General features: G+C 41.2%; 1 protein-coding gene across 2 annotated transcripts in view; it reads left to right on the top strand.

Annotated features, from left to right (window-relative positions):
- LRGUK (leucine rich repeats and guanylate kinase domain containing) overlaps positions 1-25,060 on the top strand; it is a 108,759-nt gene that overhangs the window by 15,386 nt on the left and 68,313 nt on the right. For both annotated transcript variants that reach the window (XM_045495684.1, XM_045495685.1), the window contains exons 5-8: positions 3,357-3,438; positions 13,935-14,059; positions 18,275-18,418; positions 24,707-24,787. In XM_045495684.1, the coding sequence (XP_045351640.1) occupies positions 3,357-3,438; positions 13,935-14,059; positions 18,275-18,418; positions 24,707-24,787 (432 nt within the window). The remainder of the gene's footprint in view (positions 1-3,356; positions 3,439-13,934; positions 14,060-18,274; positions 18,419-24,706; positions 24,788-25,060) is intronic.

Below are 25,060 nucleotides of genomic sequence, written 5' to 3' on the forward strand. Positions count from 1 at the left end.
AGTGTTCATGCTGAAGCAACGGACTTCCTTCGGTCTCTCCCCCACATTTAAATACTGGCAATTATTTGTGTATTTTTAACATAGTATAAAATTTTATACCTGGAAAATCTGTAAAAATTTCCTTGGGAGCTCAAATTTTGCCTACTTATTGATCCAACCTTTTTTTTTTTCCCCTTCGTTTTCTTTTTCTCTTTTCTTCTTCTTCTTCTTTTTTTTTTTTTTTTTTTTTTTTGAGCAATGATTTCAGATCTGCATCTGTCTCTGAGGTTGCTCCTGCATCTGACACTGAACTTAACCCTGTGAGCAGCCTGTTCCGTGCCATGTCTCGTGCATTCATGTGCACACAGACCACCTGGGGCTCTCGTGAAACTAGGGATTCTGAGCCAGGACATCCCAAGTCAGGCCTGAGACTGGGCTGTTTAACAACCGCCTCAGGCGATGCCCCTGCTGGGGGTCCATGGGCCACACTTCAGCAGAGAGGTTATTGACTGGTGGTTCCCAGACTTTTCTGCACATTGCAGTCCCCTGGGGACTTCTCAAAACTAATGGCTGGATCTCAGTGCCAGAGAGTCTGATTCAAGAGGTCCAAGGTAAGGCCCAGGCCTGGAATTTTTTTTTTGTTTTTTTAATTATTAACTGTCACCAATTTTATTTTATTGTTTTTTTAAAGTTTATTTGGGGGGCTGCGTGGTTCAGTCAGTGAAGCGTCCAACTTTGGCTCAGGTCATGATCTCACGGTTCATGGGTTCAAGCCCCACATCGGGCTCTGTGCCGACCGCTCGGAGCCTGGAGCCTGCTTCAGATTCTGTGTCTCCCTCTCTCTCTGCCCCTCCCCCACTTATGCTCTGTCTCTCTCTCTCTCAAAATAAATAAACATTATTATTTTTAATGTTTTTTTTTGAGAGAGAGAAGGAGAAAATGAGCAGGGGAGGGGCAGAGAGAGAACCCCAAGCAGGCTCCACCCTCAGCTCTGAGTTCAACATGAGGCTCCAGTCAGGGCTCTATCTCAAGGCCTGAGCCAAAATTGAGAGTGGGATGCTTGACCGACAGAGCCACCCAGGTGCCCCCCAGATGTGGAATTTTTAAAACAACCCCAGGTGGCTCTAATGTGCCGGCAAATTTGGAAACCATTGCCACAAGGTTGGGATTAATAATCTAGTAGACTAAAATATTTCATTAAGTAGTTTAAGGAATGGGCATCAATTATTGCCTTTTATTATCTATTTTATTTTATTTACAAACCAAATTGCCTTAGATCCAAGTATTCTGCCGGAGCTTGCACAAATATGAAAATTTGTGTGAAATCAAGAACCTCACATCACCTGTATTGCCAGTGAGACACTTTTCTTAATTTTTCTTCTCTTCACTCCATTTTTATCAGTAGTGGGTTTTTTTTTTTCCTCCTTCGAAATTAGAGTGATTGCCAATCACTCACTGTGGCTTTGTCCAAATAAGCCACACGAGGTACCTGTTTGTACTAGGTGTGGGGCTACATGGTCTCCAGGTTATCGCGAATTGTATTTGCAGGGCTATTTTCTTTTCCCTCCTTTGCTGCCCCCTTCTGCTTTGTCCTAAGCCCCAGGCCACTTAGTCATGGCAACAGCGTGACCCCATCCCTGAGAAAGGATGGAAGTTCTTCCATTCATATCCTTACCGCCTCCTCCCCCAAGGAGGCTTCACAAATGAACAAAAGCATCTCAGATACCCCATCTGTAAGGTTCCGAGCTCCCTAAGAGTAACGAGCTAATCTATTGGTAACTTTAGGGAAGTGCCTGCAAATTGCCAGACTGCCCTGGCGGGGTGCTTCAGCCCCACACGAACTCTGCGTGAGCCTGGGGACAATGACCACGGCCTTCCTGTGTTTTCAGTACATTATCTTATGTAATCCTCCCTGTACTTTCCCAGTAAGTCAGGCCTGTGTTCAACAGGCCACCCCCTTGAAAAGCTCTGCTTCCTTTCCACTTAATATCTGTGAGCCTTGTGCCACCAGCCAAGAAGGCATACCTCTGAAGAACAGAGGCTTGTTCTCAAACGCTCTTGGTATTTCCCAGAATGCTTTTGCTTTTAGCAGGTACACAAGGTTCATTTGATGGATGGGACTTTAGGCAAGACTTCAGGTCCTTTGGAACTCCCAGGGGGAGTCCGCGATCTCAGGACCCTTTAAGGTCTCTCAGCCAGGCTGGCATCATAGCCGCATAGAGGGCACAATATTGGCGTATCACCCCCACAGGGGTAGAGTTAGAGATGAGCAGGCGCAGCTGTGGCACGAGAAGAATGGTGTTAATAAAAAGCGTTAATTACAAGAAAGCCTAGATCATTATGTTTGTGTCAAGTCCATCACAACTAGACAGAAGACAAAAGTGAATATGGAACTTCATTCCATCATGCCACACTGACTTCTTACTTTGGTCATGGTCTGCCTTTTACCTAGCTGGAATGTATGGATGCATAAAACGTGGTGTTCCCATTGTTTGTTTGTTTTTTCATACTAACAGCATTTTGTTTGCACGTTACTATTTCTTCACATGGTCCGCACATTTGTGTTTTACTATGTGGTCCTGTTGCCATAGTGCCTGTAATTGACTTGTTCCGTTTTCTTCTGCCACTTGTGTTTCCAACATGTTTTTTAGTATTCAGTATGGAAAAGTTTTAATATTTAAAGTATTTCGTATTTAATACATTGATAAAATAATCTTAGTACTTGTTTGGGGGTGGGATCAGTGTTTTGAAAAGTTTTATTTCTTAATCATTTTTGTTCATCTTTTGCTAGCGGGTGAGAAGTTAAACAAAGTCCTTGCACGTTTTTTTCAGTCTCCTGGTTTTTGAATAGGAACGACTGATGTTGCCGAAAATGCTTTCCTAAAATAGTCAATTTTGAGAAAGGGTGTTAAGTGGATGAGATGTAGCCCTGAGGGATGAATGGGAAAGATTTTTCTGGCACTTGCACGGAGTAGAAAAGGCACAGGGAAGATAAGAATGTGAGCTCAGTGAGCTCAGCTTCCTGGGCAGTAGACAAAATGAAAGACGAGGTGGTAAGAGTGAAATCGAGGGGAGTCTTCAAGGGAGATTAAGAAAGTTTGAAGTAACTGCTGGAAAGGGAGAGAGGAACGTCAGGAATCGAAAACGTCTGGGTTGTCGCGGTGTCTGCACCGGCCACAGGGAAGGGGCTCCTCCCCAGTACCCCTCAGAGTGAGCAGACGAGGATCTGGTAAGGAAATAGCTGTGTTAGCCATGGCGTATTTTCAGTTCTAAACTCTAACCCCGCGCCCAGAAGGGTATTTTTCTTGTGCGATGAATTGTTGTGGTTAAGTGAACGAAAAAAAGACTTTGACATCCTGTTCTCTTTTTCTCATCAGAAGGTGGATTTTTCCTGCAACCAAATTTCTGAAATGTGTGATTTGTCGGCTTACCAGGCTCTCACTAAACTCATTTTGGACAGTATCCTTTGAATGTACAAAGGGGAAATTCGGGCGTCATAGGCCCATTAATAAGCGTATACTTGGATGACGTCAAGTGGTGGCAGATACACAATTTGCTAGAGATGGCTGACGCACCTGAGTGGTTAAGAATTGATATTCACAAAAGGAAGAAAGATAGTGTATTTACCAAGGAGTAAGATCGTAAGCCAGGCTTGTCAAGAGCATCTTACACCCAAAAAGCTAAGTAAGACAGGTATTCTTCTGATAAACATAGGTTTATTTTTCTAGAACCAGATAAGAAGTTCTGTGGTTTTTTTCCTTTTTTAATGTATGTCTATTCTTGAGAGAGAGCGTGAGCGTGCGTGCACTCGCATGCACGCGAGCAGGGGAGGGGCAGAGAGCAAGGGGGGACACAGAATCTGAAGCAGCCTCCAGGCTCTGAGCGGTCAGCACAGAGCCCAATGTGGGGCTCGAACCCATGAACCATGAGGTCATGAGCTGAGCCAAAGTCGGATGCTCAACTGACGGAGCCACCCAGGCGCTCCAAGAAGTTCTGTTTTAACTAACTCTTCAAATTTACTTAAACTTGGGCCCTCATTTATTTAAATTCAATATCTGAAAATCCAGCCATGACCAAAAGGAATATAAGTGATTTTTTATTTTACGAAAGCATTTATAGTAAGCTCCCTTTGAATAGCAAGCTTCTCTAGTGCATTTAAAATATACTTTCATTTTTTTTTTTTTAAAAAGCAAAACCAACAACTTTTGATGAGCAAACAGCCTCAGGAACGTCTCTTCTGCATGAGTCAGGCTCCCGTGCAAACAGAGCAAATACCTTAAAGCAGGCCCACTCCAGCCTCAAGAGCCTAAGGGGTTAATTGGGGATCTGTGAGTTTAATGAGCTTCAGCCTCTTTACACCAGAGACTGATGTTTTCTGAGAAGGGAGCAGCGCCTTCTCTTTCTCAGTATCTTTCTAGCCACCTGAGGATTTTTCAGGGTCGAGCGGGGAATGGATTGATTGCCCTTGGGTGCCTCATTCCAGGGACAGGGCAGCAGTTAGAACACTACACTTGTAATGAGACCGAGACGTGGGGAGAACAGAAGATGTGTTTTCTTGAAGACGTATTTTGTTGGAAACAAAAACAAAACCCTTTTTCACGTATGATGGGACACTTAAAACGTAGCGCCACGCTCTTTAGAACTGGGGTGTGAGAATGAACTGTTAGTGGGCATTTAGATGGTGCTCTTGAAGAGGGCAAGTTCTCTTGAATGTAGCCTAATGAGAAAATGATCAAAATGAAATGTTTTGATGGCAAACTACAAGTAGTACACACGAGCAGCACCTGGCCGTAGAACTTCCACTTGACGTATGACAGTCGTACATACTGAATTTGCAGGGAGGTAGAGGCAGACGGTCCAGAAGCCGCCTGGCTCAGAAATCCACTCAGGCCACCTCGAAGAACACTGCTCCAGGAAGACTGGTGGCCTCAAAATCAGCATTGCCTGGAACTTCTTAGAAATGCAGGCTCTGGGACTCTGCCCCAGACCCCGGAAATGAGACTCTGCATTTTTAACAAGACCCCCAGGTGATGTGAGTGCACATTAACGTTGGGAAGGACTGGTCTAGAAGCCGGCTTCCCCCCAAACTCATGCCAGCCAGAAGGGAGTGAGCTTCCAGAGTTCTGTCTAATCTTCAGGGTACCCTGAATGAGCTCTGTCAGTTGACAGTCTGGGCTCTGTGGGCTCAAAATAGAGGGTGCCGTTTGAAACATTTCTATCATGAAAGTCTTAAGTTCTATATACATTTATCTTTCCTTGTAAAAAACTAAACTATTAAACTATTATGACGAACCTAAAACTGATGAAGAAAGGAATTAGAAGAAAGGAATTAGAGTTTGTTTTTTGTTTTTGTTCTTTAAACTTGACTTTAGATGTAGCAATTCAGGCTTATCTCCAAAGTATAAAAAGCTGTAATTATTACATTAGAACCAATTGAAATTCAGAACATGGACACATAATTAAAATGTCACATGGTGTCATTTCTCACCTGTGGGTTTTTTAAGTTTATATATTTATTTTGAGAGCAAGCAGCAGAGAGGGAGGGAGAGAGAGAATCCCAAGCTGTCTCTGTGCTGTCAGCACGGAGCCCGATGCGGGGCTCAATCCCACAAACTGAACCATGAGATCGTGACCTGAGCTGAAATCAAGAGTCGGACATTTGACTGACTGAGCCACCCAGGCACCCCTCACCTGTGTTTTTTAAAATGCAAATGCAAGTAATCAAAACAAGCTACTCTTCATAAACTATTAATGAAATAAACTTTTTAGCTTACCATTTTGAAAAGACAAGCTAGTTTTTTAAACAGTACCAAATATGCCTCTTTTGTTCTGTTCAAATGTGTCATACTGTATATGTGATTAGAGTTTTGAAAAGAATGAAAAGCCTTACAATAGAAAAGAATTGTTAAACAACTTTTTTAATGCCAGTACATTTGAATACTTAGATTAGTGGAAAAATTTCTAGAAAAATCACCAAAATGCTGATTTGGAAATAGAAACCCTGTGTAGTCCTGTAATTATAAATGCAGTTCATTATAAATTAACTAAATTAAAACCCTCATATTAAAAAAATCCACCACCCAAATTTTTAAGAACCGATCTTCCAATAATGAACACATTCTTTCAAGGTTAAGGATAGAAGGCATTTTCACAATTGATTCTAATGAGATTACTTTGATATCCAAAAGCAGACAAAGAAGAATAAGGGAAAGGAAAATGGCAGACTCATTTCACTCATGATCTAGATATAAAAATCCTAAACAAATGCTGGCAACTGAATCTGACAGTATTTGAGAAAAGTTAATATACCATGACCAAGTTTGGTTTATCTCATGAATATAAGGATAGTTTAATATTAGAGAGGCCATAAATGTCAGTAACTACATTAACAGATTAAGAGAAATAAACCATATGATCAGTAGATATAGAAACTCCAATAGATACAGAAAATTTAATAAAATCTAATTTGCAATAAAAAAACTCTTAGTAAGCTAGTAATGGGGAGTTTCCTCAACTTGGTAATGTCTACAAAAATATTTGAAACAAATCTTGTCCTGACCGGGGACATGTTCTAAGCATTCTTTAAAATTGGGAGCAAGCCAAAGATCACCACCGTCGCCACTTCTATCCATCATTGTTTTGGAGGTTTTAGTTCGCACTCTAAAGCAAGAGGAAAAAACCTGAAAGTGTAAAGATTGGAAGGAGAAGATTAAAGTCATGTTTTTTGCAAATGATATGATTGTCCATAGAGAATATCAAAACTAACTGGTAATAAACTACTAGAAATAATAGTTTTGAGAGTTCAGCAAAGCAGTTGGATGTGACTTCAATAGACAGAAGTGAATTGCATTTCTCTACATCGCAAGCAATTAGAAAACACAGCTTAAAAGAGAGACGCCATTTACAAGAGCAATAAAAATGAATCTTATTAACAATGAATAAGACCTGTGGAGGGGAAATATAATAAAACTTTATTGAAGAGCATTAAAGACCTAACTAAAGAGAAATATGTTCCATGTTTCCAGATCGGAAGACTGGAGAAGATGTATAAAAAGAACTTTACAGAAAATGAATCAGATAAGGCTAATAAACATATGACTAGCTGTCAGCCTCATTTGTGTTCAGAGAAATGCATCCCAAGACCATCTGAGATACCATATTCATTCAATTGATAAAATTTAAGAAATCTAAAAATACCAAGTGTTGGAGAACATGTAGGTCAAAAGGATCTTTTTTTTTTTTTTCTTCCTTTGGGTATGAAATTAGTTCTGCTTTGGAAAGCAATTTTATACTCTTTTTATAAAGTTGAACATCCAAATTCCCCATGGCCTGGTGCTTTCAATCCTACATGTGGGCAGTTGAGCACGCGTGTATCTGGAGGCTTGAATAAGAAGGCTCAGAGCAACACTGCTTGTAATAGCAAAAAATTGAAACAGCCCAGAAGCTCATTGATAAGAGAAAGTACAAATTATGTTATACTCATCCTAGCATATCATATAGTACTGAAAATGAAATAGATCTCCATGCAGCAATAGGGATGCATCTTAATAAAATTAAGTACAATTTTCGTGTAAAACCAAAGGGGAAAAGGAAGAGGAAATAGTTTGCACAGTGGTGGTCTCCAAGAGGGGGGCAGCGGGTACAACAGGAGAGGCATGCAGAGGGAGATTATGGCTCATGTTCTACTTCTTGGGCTGGAGGTGGGGGTGGGGGTGATTTCAAGAGTGTTCGTTAGAATTTTGGGGCGCCTGGATGGCTCAGTGAGTTAAGCATCTCTTGATTTCAGCTCAGGTCACGATCTCACAGTTTGTGAGATCAAGCCCTGCATCGGGGCTCCTCGCTGAGCTTGGAGCCTGCTGGAGATTCTCTCTTCCTCTTCCTCTCCCTCTGCCCCTCCCCTGATCACTCACTCTCAAAAAAAAAGTGTTCATTAGATTTTTAAAAATAAATATAAACAGGCCATGTGGGGGCAAATGCTGTACCTGCGTCCATCAAACATGTTTTAAATCTGAAGATTATTAATTTCTTTGAAAATAGCTATTTGCCAAGCTTCAAACCCGAGCTGTATCGGCATCCCTTGGAGGGCTTGTTAAAGCACCTCTTGCTGGCCTGCACCCTCAGAACTTCTGGCTGAGGGGGTCTGGGGTGGTGGCTGAGAATTTCCATTTCTAACCACTTCTCAGGTGATGCTGCTATTGCTGGACTGAGGAATGCCCTCGAAGACCCGAAGCTCTGAGCTAGCCGGTGCTCCCTGCTGTACCCCGCAGGACAGGCTCTCCTAACCTGCTGCCATTCCGTGTTCCCTTTTTAGAAGTTTGGCTCTTCTCTTTTTTGTGCTTTTTATATTTGTTCGAGCTTTCCTTAGTGAGAATGTGTCTTGTCTTTTTTTTTTTTAATTTTTTTTTTTTTATGTTTATTTACTTTTGAGACAGAGAGAGACAGAGCATGAACGGGGGAGGGGCAGAGAGAGGAGACACAGAATCGGAAGCAGGCTCCAGGCTCCCAGCCGTCAGCCCGGAGCCCGACGCGGGGCTCGAACTCACAGACCACGAGACCGTGACCTGAGCTGAAGTCGGAAGCTCAACCGACTGAGTCACCCAGACGCCCCTGAGAATGTGTCTTTTCTATTTGAGGGGAGCAAGCATGCTCTTGTTTAAAACGTAAATAAAATTGTAATTACCAACATTAAAAAGCACTTATTTAAAATAAGAACAAATCAGGGGTGCCTGGGTGGCTCAGTCGGTTGAATGGCCGACTTCAGCTCAGGTTATGATCTCACGGTTTGTGGGTTCGAGCCCCGCGTCGGGCTCTGTGCTGACAGTTGAGAGCCTGGAGCCTGCTTCAGATTCTGTGCCTCCCTCTCTCTCTGCTCCTCCCTGCGCTCTCTCTCTCTCTCTCTCTCAAAAATAAATAAACATTAAAAAAATAATAACAAATCGGTTAATCAAGCTGGTAATGCCAACATACTAATGCCTCAAAATGGATTATTAACTGTAAGATCTCACCTTTTTAGTTTATCTTATGCTATTTTGTCATTCCCTATGTGGTGAACTGATGGTTGATTGCCAGTTGTCTCAATCAGAAGATGGTAAACGTTGGCAGGTATAAGTCAATGTATTCAGTCTTGAGAAAGAATGCTCTGTGTTCTTTACCTATAAATACTGATTGTTCATTGGAATTTGTCTCATGATTGTAGAACCATGGAATTTTTAAAAAGTGATCACAGAATTTTAAGATCCAGACTGACTTTAGAGATTCTTACTAGCTGTTCTTTTATGGAAGTTTTGGTTTTAAGCAAAAGTGCACACTTGTTCCCCTTCCTGAGACCCAGGGAGGCTCAGTGACTTGTCCCAGATCATTTGGTCAGTGGTCAAACTGACACTAGTCTTCTGAATTCCATTGTTTCCCCCAGGCTACAATTCATTGAGTAATTACTACTTTTATCCTCCAGCCATTTAACGTGTATGTGTGTTTCACAGAGAGATTCACTCCTATAGTGAAGAACATTTTTCACGTGGTAGGGTGATATAGATCTTTCAGGACTGGTTTTGATTAAAGCCATCATTGCGGTTCTCTCTACTAAGCGAATTGTGATGGATTTCCTACTTATTTCTCAGTAACTGTTTTCTGTACACCAGAGCCATATTTTATGATTGTAGACAAATGAATGAGAGCGAATACTGAACTGGTGAATAATTCATGTCAAGCCCTGCAAACTGCTGACATCATCACCAAAATGTAAAAATAGATTGTGGGGCCTTTCCCTCACTGTAACGTTATGCTTACATGCCTTTGGGTTTCTTCACTCAGTTTCTGGGGACCTAAAATTCCACTGTAAAAGATTTATTCACAGAAATGTAAAACTTTAGAGCTGGAATGCAGTATAATGATTTTGAGTTCTTTGAGTCCCTTTCTCTTGACAGTGGCCCTTGGAAATTAGAACATCCCTCAAAGGGTAAAGCCAGTAAGCTAATTCATTGTAATGGCTTAGTGACTTATCAGATTATATTTCTTATTGGAAAGTCCCAAGACCTACGTGAAAGAATACAAAAGAATAATGTTCAGAGGAAGGACAAGTAACATTTTGCGAAGGTCCTTAAAATAAGAAAATGAGAGATTAGAGAGATAAAGATATTCCTGAAAACAAGCTGCGAACTCAGAGCTATGTAGGGACCAGTCCTATAGATTGACCATTATCCCTGCTGGTGGTCACAGGTGATGTGACCGTGGTATTATGGAGGTGGGGTGGGGAGAGCTGTTGGGCCACTGTAAAAACTACTCTTCACTCAAGAACCTGATTAATTTATAGTGATTGAAATTCCTCGAAATTTAAAGGGGAGCGAAGAGTTGGGAAATAGACAGGTTTTCTGAAATGAACTTATTTCTCAACAGAGACATGCCGTCAGTTCCTCAAGCCTTGGTCCCAGGGCTGTGAGTGACGACAACGGTAGCTGCAGAAGCCAGGGCCACATTTGCAGTGAGGCATCTGTATTCCTCCTCCTTTGGGCCCTTGCAGTACTAACTTCATAAAATTGATTTGTTGTGTTAGTCAAAGCTAGAGAGTAAGGCGGATGATACTAACAGAACTGGGGATAGTCTCCAGTGTCTTGGAAAATTACTGTATATACAATAAACCAGCTTTCCTTTTCGATCCCCCACCATCTCTTGATGGTTTCAGGATTCCTATTTCCTCCTTTTCCAATCCTTGCCTCCTTCCCGCGGGAATGCTTCCTGACCCAGCTACCCACAAGCATTTGTTTTCCTCTTCACCATCATTTAGAGTATCTTCATTTTGGTTGGAGCAGAGCTACCATGACACCAGTGCCCCTGACATAGGACTTAAAGGCTATATTGCTTCCTCTGCTAAACTGAGACAGATGGTCATTTGAAGTTTTCCTTGCCTAATTTTTCTTGCTAAAGATCACTACTCCGAGGATATTTTATTTCATTTATACCTGTGTGTGAGTTTAATCTCGTTTCCCCATTTCACATCCTTTGTTACCATCTGTATCTGTGAAAATCTGGTCTTTGTTCTAGCTCTAGAATGATTAAACAGCCCAAAGAACATGGAAGCAGAAAGGGCATGGTGTTTGGGAGCATAAATGTTTATTTGTGGAGCTATTCTGGCAGGAAGCTTTATGAAAGAAGATTTGAAAATGCATATTTGATGACCAGCAAAACTACACTTCAGCCCAAGGATTGAATCTGGACCCAATGAAGAAAAATTAGGAATTTCTGGTTCATTTGGCAAATTTTCTGCCCATTGCTTCTAGTTTCCGATTTGCCTCTTTCTCTAGCCTAGGTCTTTTCAGAAAAGATCCTGGCCTTGAATCTTCCATTTTGTGCCATTGGCCAACGGGTGGAGGATGTGATTCCTTGGCCTCATGTGCTTGTAATTTGGTAATGATAACAATGCCTTATAATTATGAGATACTTTATGGTTTGTGAACTTCATTCATATATACTTTCTGATTTTTTCCCGTAATCAAACTTTGGTTTTCCTAGCAACCTGGTGTTATTCCCACATTACCGATGAAAACTCTGAGCATAGAGAAGTCACACAACGAGTAACGAGTAGAGTTAAGATAACTACAAAGAATTATGAGGCAAAATAATGTTTTTTGGATACTTAAGGATCCCTTCCTTCCCCTTTAAAAAATTCTTTGATTCTTCAGTTAATGGAAGGAGATACTTGGGGGGGTTGGAAGTTGACCAGAAGAGGCTTCGAGGAAGAAATGGTCTGTCTAGAGTGGCTGTCAAGAATTGAAATTACTGTGACAACTTTACAATTGCAGCAATACTCCCAGGTTTCTTCCAAAGTCGCTCTAGCATAATAAAGCCTCAGGAGTAGGAAAGAATCTGTTCTTGAGAACCTTTCAAATCCTGGCTAAACTCATAGGTGAAAACGGCATCTTGGATTGCATTCTCCTGATTAAGGGTGAAGCAGAGTGTCTTTTCCTGTGTTTATCAGCCACTTGGATATGCTCTGTTGGGAATTTTCTCAACGTATTCTTTCTCATTTTCTATTGGGTGGTTCTGTCTTTTTCTCTCTTTCTATTAAGTTACTGTCATTCTTTATGTATTCTGAATAGTAATCCTTCATCTACTATACATGTTGCAAATATATTCTCCTAGCCTATCATTTGTACCTATGTAAGAAATAAGAAGATAAGGTGATCTTTCAAAAAGAAATACTTAAGGGGCGCCTGGGTGGCTCAGTCAGTGTCTGACTTCAGATCAGGTCATGATCTCACAGTTTGTGGGTTCAAGCCCCACATCGGGCTCTGTGCTGACAGCTCAGAGCCTGGAGCCTGCTTCAGATTCTGTGACTCTCTCTCTCTCTCTCTCTCTCTCTCTCTGCCCCTCCCCCACTCATGCTCTGTCTCTCAAAAATGAATAAACATTAAAAAAAAATCTTTAAAAAACTAAAGAGGTTGGGTTAATGTAAATGTTAAAGGAAGAAAAGAAGTGGAATTTGAAATCAAGTCCTGAAGAATGGGCAGGATTTAGAAAGGGTAGGAAAGCAATGTGAAAAAAAGATACACTACTATGTCAGAAAGTCCTTGGTATACATTCCAGAACTACTGACAAGACCGACCTGGCAGAAATGGGGAATCCTCACTGGATTATAATGGAGATGAAACGGGAGGAATAGGCTTTGCTTAAAGTCAGGGGTGTTAGATGCCAGAGGGAGGAATTTGGAATTTGTCCTGTGAGAATTTGATTGCAACAAGATTTCCAATCGATATTTTGAAAAAATTAACCTGACTACAGCGTGTAAAGTGATCTGAGGCCGGAAGAAATGGGTGTTAGAAGTACCCATCGGTGCTAAAGCTGAATTAAGTTGGCAGAGGAGTGAATGAAAAGGAAGGAAATAATTAAAGAGGTGTTTAAAAGCAAAACATGCCAAGTCTTGCTGATTGATTGGATGCCCTGAAGATTATAGGTGGCTGAGAGAGTGGTGATGTCTTTGGCTACTTGGGAAGGGACACAGGAGCTTTGATGGGGAGATGATACCAAATCCTGGAACTTTGCCAAATAGAGACCAGAGAGAGGTGAATAGAATTGGTGACGTTGGGTCTGCAATTTTAGGTGACTATAAAGATGGAATACAAGAAAAGAAATTAAATTTTAAAATGACTGGGGGGTGGGTGGGGCGGGGCAGCGCCTGGACGGCTCAGTCGGTTGAGTATCCAACTCTTGATCTTGGCTCAGGTCATGATCTCACGGTTTGTGAGATTGAGCCCCATGTCCGGCTCTGTGCTGACAATGGGGAGCCTGCTTGAGATTCTCTCTCTCCTTCTCCTGTTTGCTCACTCTCTCTCTCTCTCAAAATAAATAAATAAACTTTAGAATGACTAGAAACTTAACATGAGGGAATAAAGACTAAGTTTAGGCCTCATTTATTTTAAAGGGAGAGGAGAAGCCAGTATGGATAGAAAAGGCTGTTCCTGTCGGTATCAGGATACTGGTTCCTTTATCACCCCTTTGCCATAGATGACCTCTCTCTGGCTGGTACCCTGGTTATGAGGATGATAACTTGGTGTGTGTTGCCCACAGGGTGCCCTGTATTCGGAAGTCCTGCCTGTGGGAAAGCACATGAGTTTCTCATGGAAACCACTTAGGAACCAAGGGCAAACACTGCCAACAAGGCAGCTTCGAAGCACCCTGAAATGTTTTTGCTCACTGATTAAATGAGTCACGCGTGAATGCAGATGTAACTGAGCACACTCAAAAGCTGTGTCTTAAAAAAAAAAAAATTAAGCAGTGACAGTATTAACTTCTATCATGAAAAAATATATATTTCAAGATATAGTGTTCATCCTGTATAGAGCATACGTTACTGCTTTATTCATGCTGTTGTCTGATTTTTCTAATGATGGACTGACACTGATTATTCTTGTCTTCAAAATGTTTCTAATAACATTTTCCTTAAACGGAGTCACGGTGCATAGGCAACGAGATAGAGGAAATCAGCGGGCTGGAGATGTGCAGTGGCCTGATGCACCTGAGTCTGGCCAAGAACAAGATCACGTCAATTAATGGCTTAGGCATGTTGCCCATCAAAATTCTTTGTCTGGTGAGTCTAAGCAAAAGTCGTTCTTAATGGAAGGTTCTAGTTAATGTTTCAGTTAAGTATATGAATGATACCTTGGGTTTTTCGAATGTATAAAGAGCTAATCACTTCAGGAAATGTTACTGTCTTCAGTGTTCCTTTCCATGCTGTGTGTGTGTGTGTGTGTGTGTGTGTGTGTGTGTGTGTGTGTGTGTATGTGTGGTTGTGTATGTGTGTAGGGTCAAAATTTCATGCTATGGTAAAATGATTTTCTAATTTGGCATCCAAAGTCAGTTTTTTAAAGGATTCACATTTTACACTGACAAAGAAAGGAATACTTGGAACAACTTTTAAAAACACATTTTATAATGTCTCCGTGAAGAAATAACATTTAAGCACATTTAAGCATAATATTTATTGCTATTAATACTTGAGTGCTCTCAAATGAACCACAAGATGTTCTCTGGGCACTGAATTTTGGCAACCCTTTTGTACTAATATATGCTAGTTGGCCATTCTAGGAGACCAGAACTGGTGCTGAGAATAAAGGAACAGTTCCAGTCAGAACTTGGAAATTGTTAAGTGTTTTCCCATAGAGAGCATTCTTCTTAAGTTCTATGATGTGCTCTGTGACTATGAATGAAAACGCAGATAGTGTATTTAAAAATCAGAATTATAAGAGTTCCAAAGATACATACAGTGTTTTTGAAATCACACTATAGCTCACTAATTTGGGAGCTGATAATACAGCTTGTGGATTATTTAGGATTCTTCTTCCTTTCTTCCTCTCTCCTACTTCTTACCCTTGGATGGCTTTGCTATTTTTTATTATATCTTGCCCTTGGTGGGCAAGGGAGGATTTTAAGCCAGGAGGCTGGTAGCTTGTTAATTTCTTACATGAACTATCCCACAGGAGAGTGTTGAACTGCTGTTTGAAATGACATCTTGGGTTATCTGCGACATTTAAAATATACTATACCTGTCTTATTTAACCAGAGATAGCGGATGTTGGCTAGTGTTAATTTTCTTTCCCCGAGCTTGGAGCATGAAGTGCTTTTTCAAGAGCCTTCGCTCCTTACAGCGAGGTAGGTGAGGGCCAAGGACTGGTTCTAGTACCAATGGACCAGAGGCATGGAGAGTTTTAATAATTTCCCTAAGATTTTATGTTTTATGTCCCCCTGAGGCATGTTAGCAAAGCATGAAAGAAAATGAATTTGAGGAGCTCCTGGGTGGCTTAGTCTGTTAAGCGTCTGACTTGGCTCAGGTCATGATCTCGCGGTTCGTGAGTTCGAGCCCCGCGTCGGACTCTGTGCTGACAACTCAGAGCCTGGAGCCTGTTTCGGATTCTGTGTCTCCCTCTCTCTGCCCCTCCCCTGCTCATGCTCTGTCTGTCTCTGTCTCAAAAATAAATAAAAACATTAAAAAAAGATTAAAAAAAAAAAAGAACCTTAGCCTTTCTGTACATCTCTCTTTGTATCTGCATTCCCGTTAACTTTGAGTGGGGCTTGCCATGTGGAAAGAGATATGGGGGCGTGCTTAAGGGGAGGAGAGTTGAACCCATGATTAAGCAAAACAACACATAGCAATTTTATCGTAAGAGTTTGTTTCAACAAGTAAAGTAATCCACCTTGGCAATTCCATCTCAAGCACTTTTTAGAAAAAAACATAAAAGACTTACTTTTTCTACAAATAAATGAAGGGGATTGTTCCCAATCCCTGCCGCCCCCATCACCCAAGATGAATCAGAAAATACAAATTATGCCCTCATTCATTTTCCTTAAAATTTTTGAGAATAGTAAGGGTTCTTTTTACAAATGTTAACAAAATATGTAAAATAAAACGATACACATTTGTTTCAACAGTTTGTTAATGCTTTTATCTTTTAATTTGTGGAATGAGAAAACCAGTTGCTTTACTACTGCAAAAATTCATTTTACGTTTGTTTGTTTGTTTTTGTTTTTTTTTTTTAGAGAGAGAAAAAAGAACAACTTGCTATACAAACCAGTTGTTAATTCTCTACCATCAACTTTTATACTAAATGTAAGGGGAAAATGTGGTTCACTTATGGGCTGTGCGATCAACCATTTCTTTTAGCAAGTAAGGGCGATGCATTCCACACTTTAAAATTCATTTTGTCTTAGTAAGAGCCGCTTATTTCTTCCTTTCCAAACCGGGGAGATGAGGAATATTTCTCATTTCGTCTTTTAAAGGAAATAGCTTCTCTCTAAAGGCCCCCTTTCCGCTGCTAATCACGATTAAAAAAAAAAAAAAAGGCGAAAGGAACTGCGTGTGCTAAAACTGGATGTCCACTTTGAGGGGCGACGTATCTGTTTTCAGCATGGGAGAAAGGGTTTGACTAGACGACTTTAAACTCAGAAATTCTGTGATCCTGAATATTTCTCAGTTCTGCTTTCCTTTGTGGCCGTAGGCTAGCTAATTAAACGTTTCTCTGCCTTACCCTGTGCCCATGCATTTACCACTTTGAAAGCCATCAGAGGTGCTGTGAAGAATTATTACAGTCTGTCTTCCACAGCTACAGCACTTCAAAGTTCTTTGGGAAGAAGTGTATTGTATATAAATTTTATATGTGGGCATATTTTAAATAGGATATTGAGGTCCTATTTCAATACATTAAATTAGTATGGATATTATGTTAACTTCAGTGCAATTTTTTCTTTTCCTTTTCTGTTACACTTTCTGGAACTTTTTTTGAACTCTGAACAGTAGGAAATTTTGCTTAACTTAGGCAAATGGGGGTATGAGTATTTTCCCCTTCTTATTATGGGATTTCTCAAACATATATGAAAAAGGGGAATAGTTTAATGAGCCCCCCGTGTATGATCACCCAGCTTTGTAGATTATCAACATTCTCTGAACATATTATAAAGAGTCACAGAATTAAACTAATGAATGCAAATCTTGCTCATTTTTGAAGTAAAATGTTATGAAAGATAGGATGAAAATGAGCTCTTGCTATTAAATGTACCAGGAAACATATTGTAGATGGAAGAGAATGCTATAATTTAATTTTTCAGTTATGTACTTGTTAAAAGTATTAAGAGTTTAAAGATGGGCATTATATGGTATTAATTGAAACCTCAAAATTGTCTTTATGATTCTCAAACTAAAAGTGTAATTTTACTGTGGCATGTTCTTTAAGGCTAGGGAACCCAAGGAGTCGTATGTTGGAAAATGCTCACGAAAATGCAGACTACTGTTGCCACTGTAATGTGTTGTTATGGGGGCATGCGGGTTGGGAAACAGGATCTTTGAATCTTGCTTTGTTTTACGCTCACTGTCTGGGAAGATGCCTATGTGTGAATCATTGAAGAACTAGGTTTAGTTATCTATTACTGGATAACAAGCCACCCCCAGTGTAGTGGCCTGTAGAAATTTTATTAGCTAACAGTTCTACAAGCTGAGCTGGGTTCAGCAGGGTGCTTTTGCTGCTGCTGCTGCTGCTGCTTCTTGCCCCATTCAGCTGGCAGGTTGGCTGGGGGCTGGGCTCAGCGTGGATGCTGGGATGGCTGGAATTTTCCTGTTTAGTCTTAGGGCCCCTCTCCCTGTGACGGCTTCTTCTCCATGTGACGGCTTCTTCTCCATGTGACCTCTCCACACATTCTTTCCCAAACAGAGCGGGGTCCTTACATGGCAGTTTCCAAGACACAAGAGGAGATGTGGCCAGGCCTTCTTAATTCTTAAACTGGGCACTGGCACCCTTCTGCTGTATTCTTTTGGTTAAGGCAAGTCAGAGGTCCAGCCTAGACTCAAGGGGAGGGACACAGCACAAGAGCATGAATAACTCAAGGCATGAATCGGACTATCACAGCCCTCCTGGTATGAAGTGATTATATTTAGAATGTTTCTGAAAACCAAGTATATGGGGGATTGTTTCTGGAGATAAACGTGGAGTTACGCTGTCATTAGGCTTTAGGCGAACAGTGTTAAAAGCTTACACCACCTAGGTTTTTGCCTTTCCTACTGCTTTGAACATTCATCTTTCATTAACTTTAGTGAAAATATTGCACTCTGAATCTTCCGGCTGAAAAACTGGGATTTCTTTCTGGGGCGTCTGCCTCTGTGTTCAGGGAAGCGTTTGGTAGAAATGGTGGAGGGCAAGGGAACAAGCACGGCTTGCTGACTTTAAGACATTTAGGTGGTATCGAGAATGAAAACTTGGCCTTGCACTTTTTCCTACTTGAAGCTTTTAAGGCACTGAATGTATTTTACCAATTTTAGAGCAATAACCAGATTGAGAAGATGACCGGTTTGGAGGAACTAAAAGCCTTGCAGGTCGTGGATCTGTCCCACAATCAGATCAGTAGCCTCCAGGGCTTAGAAAACCATGACTTCCTGGAAGTGATCAACCTCGAGGATAATAAGGTAATGTCACACTTGAACTGTCACGGTTTCAGTGTCTATGTGTCAGAGGACACATTAGGACCCGTTATTGGTTTCTCAAGGGGCTGTTACTTTAAATGCCGGCTTAGAAGTGAAAAGATGCTCAACGTCACTGCTCATCAGGGAAATACACATGAAAACCACACTGAGATATCACCTCATGTCAGTCAGAGGGGCCAAAAGGAACAAATCAGGAGATTGTAGATGCTGGAGAGGATGTGGAGAAACGGGAACCCTCTTGCACTGTTGGTGGGAATGCAAATTGGTGCAGCCACTCTGGAAAACAGTGTGGAGGTTCCTCGAAAAATTAAAAATAGACCTACCCTATGACCCAGCAGTAGCACTGCTAGGAATTTACTCAAGGGATACAGGAGTGCTGATGCATAGGGGCACTTGTACCCCAGTGTTTATAGCAGCACTTTCAACAATAGCCAGATTATGGAAAGAGCCTAAATGTCCATCAACTGATGGATGGATAAAGAAATTGTGGTTTATATACACAATGGAATACTACTTGGCATGAGAAAGAATGAAATATGGCCTTTTGTCGCAACGTGGATGGAACTGGAGAGTGTTACGCTAAGTGAAATAAGTCAGGCAGAGAAAGACAGATACCGTGTGTTTTCAGTCTTAAGTGGCTCCTGAGAAACTTAACAGAAGACCATGGGGGAGGGGAAGGGGAAAAAATAAAAAGAGAGGGAGGGAGCCAAGCCATAAGAGACTCTTAAAAACTGAGGATAAACTGAGGGTTGATGGGGGTGGGAGGGAGGGGTAAGTGGGTGATGGGAATTGAGGAGGGCACCTGTTGGGATGAGCACTGGGTGTTGTATGGAAACCAATTTGACAATAAATTTCATATTAAAAAAAAAAAGTTATTCTATAAAGTCTCCTGGAGCAGTAGTTGCAGGATTGTTTTGTTTGTTTGTAATAAATACAATTCTTAATTTTTGAAAATCTGATGATTCCTAATTACGCTGTTTTAAGGGTTTAAGCTGCAACCAAGTGGACATGACTTTCTGAAGCAGAGGTGTTTGTGTAAAATTCTGTGTAGAAGGATGCCAGCGGGAATGTCTGAAATGTCAGAGCAGAGAAATTGGAGATGAGAGAGGAGCCTCAGGGGGCGCCTGGGTGGCTCAGTCGGTTGAGTGTCCCATTTCAGGCCAGGTCATGATCTCGCAGTTTGTGGGTTCCAGCCCCGTGTCAGGCTCTCTGCTGTTAGCGTGGAAACTGCTTTGGATCCTCTGTCTCCCTGCCCCTCCCCCGCTAGTGCTCTCTCTCTTTCAAAAATAAACAACAACCTCAACAAAAATTAAGGAGAAGAGCCTCAGGCTGGTGTTGCCCGGGCCTGTCATTTAAATAGAAGAGGCACAGGAAGTGAATTCCTATCTTCTATTGGTAACAATAGTGTATGTTCCTAATCTGTAGGAGTTGAGGATTGGACTTACTCACATTTCCATATCTGGCTGAACACCCACTTTATTTCACAGGTTATGTAAATTGGCTTTCACTCTTAATTAATTACACTTTATTTTCAGTAAAGCATTTGTGCTTGTAATCCCGGTATCATCTGACCACTTATGCAGTAAGGTCTATGAAACAATTTTATTCTTAACTGAGTACTTCATCATATTTTTTGGAAAGACTTCCTAAGGAAGTTGAATGTTTATTTCTTCTTGAAAATGCAAACTTTGGCTGACCCTGGAAAGGACATTGTTCTTTCCTGGGGTGAGATGTGATGCTGTGGAGACATTGCTGTCTTCAGGTGTGATAGTGCTAACCAGTTGTGTCTGATGAATTTGCATCACTTGTTAGTTTAAACAGCAAGAAAAGGCCATCTTTAGGTCTGGGCAAAGGCGGATTTTTAATCACTGACAAAACTGTTCCTCCTTATTTTTACCTGATTTGTATATTAAACTGTTTGGTCAACTCCTAAAGTTAATTCCACTTTTGTTCACGATGCTGCATATCCTACGAAGTCAGCACAATCTCTGTCTCGTACGGTTCTAGTATCTTTTCATGAACTTGCCGTGAAAATGGCTCTCCCATGTGTATGTCCAAGGAGTGTTACAAAGCTGGAATGCATTCATCGAATCCCAACTGAATGCATCTCAGACTTCGGGAAAAAGGAGTAATGGTTAATGGTAATAACAGTAATCCTGCAGTCATAAAATAATCTAAAGATACTTGTGGAGTACTTGTGCACAAGGCACTGTTCTAAGCACTTTTCGTATATAATCTCATGTAATCCTCATTATAACCCTATCGTTGTCACTATGTTACAGATGAAGAAACTGGGGCACAAAGAAGTTAAGTAACATGCCCAACGTTCTATATCTAGCAAATAGCAGAGCCAGGATGCAAATATAGAATAGTTTGAGTCCAGACTCAGTGTTCTCAACCCTGACAGATAATACAGTAAATGAAATGCTAACGTCCCTTCCTTCAGAAAAGCACGTGGTGTAGTGCTCTAGAAGGGGGCTTTCTGATAGAAATATAATTCAAGCCATAAATGTGAGCCACACAAGCGATTTTAAATTTTCTAGTAGCCACACTAAAAAAGTAAGAAACAGGTGAAAGTAATTTTAATAATTTATGTTATTTAGCCCAGTTTTCCCAAAATATCGTGTCAGCATGTAATCTACCAAAAAAAAAAAAAAAAAAAAATCATCGATGAGACGTTTTATAACCCCTTGCTTCATACTAAGTTTTTGACATCGGGTGTGTATACTATACTCACAGTTCAGTTCGTCCCAGCCATCTTCCAAGTGTTAAGTAGCCGGGTGTGGCTAGTAACTTCCATATTAGAAAGTGCTGGTCTAGAACGACGTCATGAATAAATATATTGTTCTCTTCTATTTCAAGAGACATTTCAAGTTACATTTGAAAAAGTTGAAGGAAAAAAGGGGGCATCATTTAGCGAGTAAAGGAGTTTATAATTTTCAAATGTTAGAGTGCCTCCCATTAAAGAAAAAATGGCCATGTGTCCCAAAGCGGGAAACCCTTTGGCAACGAAGGAGTCCGTAACAATAACACAATTCCCTGGCTCCCCACAGGCAGGTTGGGGAGCAACCAACAGTGCTTCGAAATGTTCTGTGAGCCTTCCAAAGATTTCCTCAGAGATTTCTCCAGGACTACTGAGAATACCATGTCAGGGATGGAAAATTTATCATTTGACAGAAACATAACACAGCTGTTGCTTCTCATATGATTCATTTGATGTTGTACCTTAACACTTTCATCAGTATTATTTACTTGGTTTTAGCTGCTAACACATTGCTAAACCCTCACACAATCATTTCAACATCTCTTTTAACTTTCTTTGCCAGTGTTTATAATCAGCTGGTTACTTGGGGGACCCTTATCACTCTCTCTAGTCCTTGTTAGATTTGATGTCATTTCTACCATTTAAAACTTACCCCCAAAATGTCAACTCTATTATAACCTCAGTCCTTTCTTCTAGAAGCAAGACATTGGTCTTGGAGTTATGTAGGGAATGCTGTTTTACTTCTCTGAGTCTTTGTGTCATTATTTCACAAGTCTATCTATCTATCTACCTATGAAAAACCTGAACAGGTGGCTTTAGGTCTGGATGCTTGGATTTGGAAAGCATAGCCTAGAAGGCTATGGCCAAATGGGAATTAATTAAACTGCTTTCCCTTGGAATTCAAAGTTGACAGGCTGTTAAGGGTGGGGAGTAACCAACAGGGCCGAGGAGAAGAGGGGCATCTGGAATCTGGGGATCAACCGTGCTGCTATGACATTCTTAGCAGCAGATGGGTGATGTTCCTTTAACAATAGAATCTTTCTGGCAATGTTTCACTTTAAGTCGTTTGGAGTGCTGTACCCTACATCTTCTGTAATGGTCTATGATACACACAGCCTTGGGTCTTGGCATTTGAGAAGACATGAGGGTGGTTCTGCTCTGGGGTGAGGTCACTGAGAGAGGGAGGGCACATCAGGACCACCAGTATCGGTTGCACGTTGCTAATTCAGCATGTGTGGGAACAGGCTGCTGCATACTTGCTGTCCTGTGCCCTTAACAACCCCTTCCTAGGACCAGGGGGGAAGCTGGACCCCTGTCCTTTGACTCTCAAAAGACCAGGTGATCCCTGGTCTGACAGTTCAGTTATAATATAATTTTATGTAGTCCGTGATCATGGTGTTCATGTTGTTGGCAACCTTTCAAGATCTTTGCATGTCAATCACCGTAGATGTCGCCATCATCTCAAGTGGGTGCACAGCGTTCCCATTATGGGACTGTACTGTGACTCATTTAATTGCATAATGATAGTGTTTTTAGGAATTTAGAAAATTTTGAACTTTTACTAAAAAAATGTTAGACCGAACGTTCTTGTATCTAATTTTTGCCTGTCTGATGATCTTCACTGTAAACCTCTTGAGGTGGGATAGCTGGTTCATGGCTTATGTACGTGAAACATATCAGCTTGCCTTTTTAAGAAGAACATGTCAATTTCCACTCCCATCAGCAGTGCGTGTTAAGTGCACGTGTTAGTGAGACACGTTCACTGCAGGAAGACGTCTCCACCTAACATTTGTGTTGAGGTCCAAGCATAAGAGCCGTGTGCTACGGGAAAATCAATCCAACTGTTCAACAGTTCTGACCGAGCAGGGTGAACCAGTTGTATTTTTCCACCTTCCTGAATATCACAATATTTAGAAAATGATCCTTTTGTCTTGTAGATGATCCAGATGCCAATCTAATGGATCTAGTCATTGTATTGACAGAGTTGTGTCCAATAGCATAACACTACTGTCAGCAGATTAGTGTGTGCGGCTTCTGTGTGGTAACTCGGATTTTACCTTTCATATTATGTCTTTCAAAATGGCATCCTTTGAACATGGTGCCTATGTTTTTTCCCCCGACTTAGCTTTGGGAGTAGTTTTTTTTTTTTTTTTTTAATGTTTTTATTTATTTTTGAGACAGAGAGAGACAGAGCATGAACGGGGGAGGGGCAGAGAGAGAGGGAGACACAGAATCGGAAGTGTGCTCCAGGCTCTGAGCCATCAGCCCAGAGCCCGACGCAGGGCTCGAACTCACAGACCGTGAGATCATGACCTGAGCCGAAGTTGGACGCTTAAACGACTGAGCCACCCAGGCGCCCCGCTTTGGGAGTAGTTTAATTTTAGCATTTTGTGTTTGGAGAGCTCAGGAATTATTGGTGACTGCCTTTGGAGTGCTTTCACGTACACGCAGAAATGGCTTGGGGAGAAATAGAAATGAAAATGTGATTATTAATTTTTTAAGTAATTGTTAAAGTTTAATGTTTACATTTGAAATAAAATTGTAATTATGCTAATTACAGGAAATTTAAGTAAAACTCTTTGTCTTTAGTGGGAAATTCAGGAATTCTGCAATCTGTGCTCTACTTTGGTCAAATTAAGGGATTGTCAAGCAATCTTTTCCCCCCCTCACTTAAAAAAATTTTTTTTAATCTTTATTTTTTATTTTTGAGAGAGAGAGAGAGAACAAGCAGGGGAGCAACAGAGAGAGAGGGAGACACAGAATCCGAAGCAGGCTCCAGGCTCCGAATTGTTAGCACAGAGCCCGACGTAGGGCTGGAACTCAAGAACTGTGAGTTCTTGACCTGAGCCAAAGTCGGACGCTCAACCGACTGAGGCATCCAAGAACCCCTTTCCTCTCACTTTTTAAAGTGGTGAAACGTAACCCACACAGAAAAGAGTATAAAACCTAAGGGTGCAGTTTAAACAAAAAAATTTAAGGTCAACACCCATGTCGAGAAATGTGTCTTACGGTTTTCTGTTTATATCTTTCCTTAAAATAACTCTCTCTTATTGGAAAAATAATGGAGCTGGCTACATGTGCACATTCAGTAAAAAGCCTTCACCAGTCACAAACGGCCGGTCTAGCAGAGGCAGCCCTAGGGAGGGAGGGCTGGGGAGGAGTAGGGGTGAGGAGAACCGGGGAGCCCTTGCATGCATTTTTGGTACTGTTCCTCTGATTTTGCATACTCAGTGATTTCTGCCTTAGAATAAATAATGGCTGAGATGAGGAACAGCACACTATTCTTTAGCCAGAGAGGAAAAAAGAAAATGTGGCCCTGTGCGTTCACATTTAGTGAAGGGGCCTGCAGGAATTTTCTCGTTCTGCATTAGGAAATTGGATCAGCAACAGAGCAGTTTCTAAAGTAAGTTGAATTTAGAGGATCCATACTAGCTCTCTTACACTGTTTTATATTATTGGTTGTACACTTAGTCTCTTGATAATATTTTGTTTCTTTGATTACACAGATTGCTGAGCTGGGTGAGATAGATTACATTGAAAATCTACCTCTCCTACGAGTTGTCAACTTTCTAAGAAATCCAGTTCAGGTAAGAGATATTTATATGGGGGGTGGGGTGGGGTGAGGACCTTCTTGGAATTCTTCAAGAAGTACTTTTGATAAGGAACATCTGGAACGTGAATAGACTGCGTTTACCTTCATTCTCTGTCGCTCAGGAAACAGGAGGGTTTGGCAAAGTAGCACCAGCCGGCAGTGACAGGGGAGCGTGGAGTTAGTTCCCTGCTTGCTGTGGTCACATGTGACTCATTCGGGCTGGTGATAAAAGGTTACAGGACAGAGCTACTAAGATTGGAGCAATGCC

Source organism: Leopardus geoffroyi, chromosome A2, assembly GCF_018350155.1.
Source record: "Leopardus geoffroyi isolate Oge1 chromosome A2, O.geoffroyi_Oge1_pat1.0, whole genome shotgun sequence".
NCBI lineage: Eukaryota > Metazoa > Chordata > Mammalia > Carnivora > Felidae > Leopardus > Leopardus geoffroyi.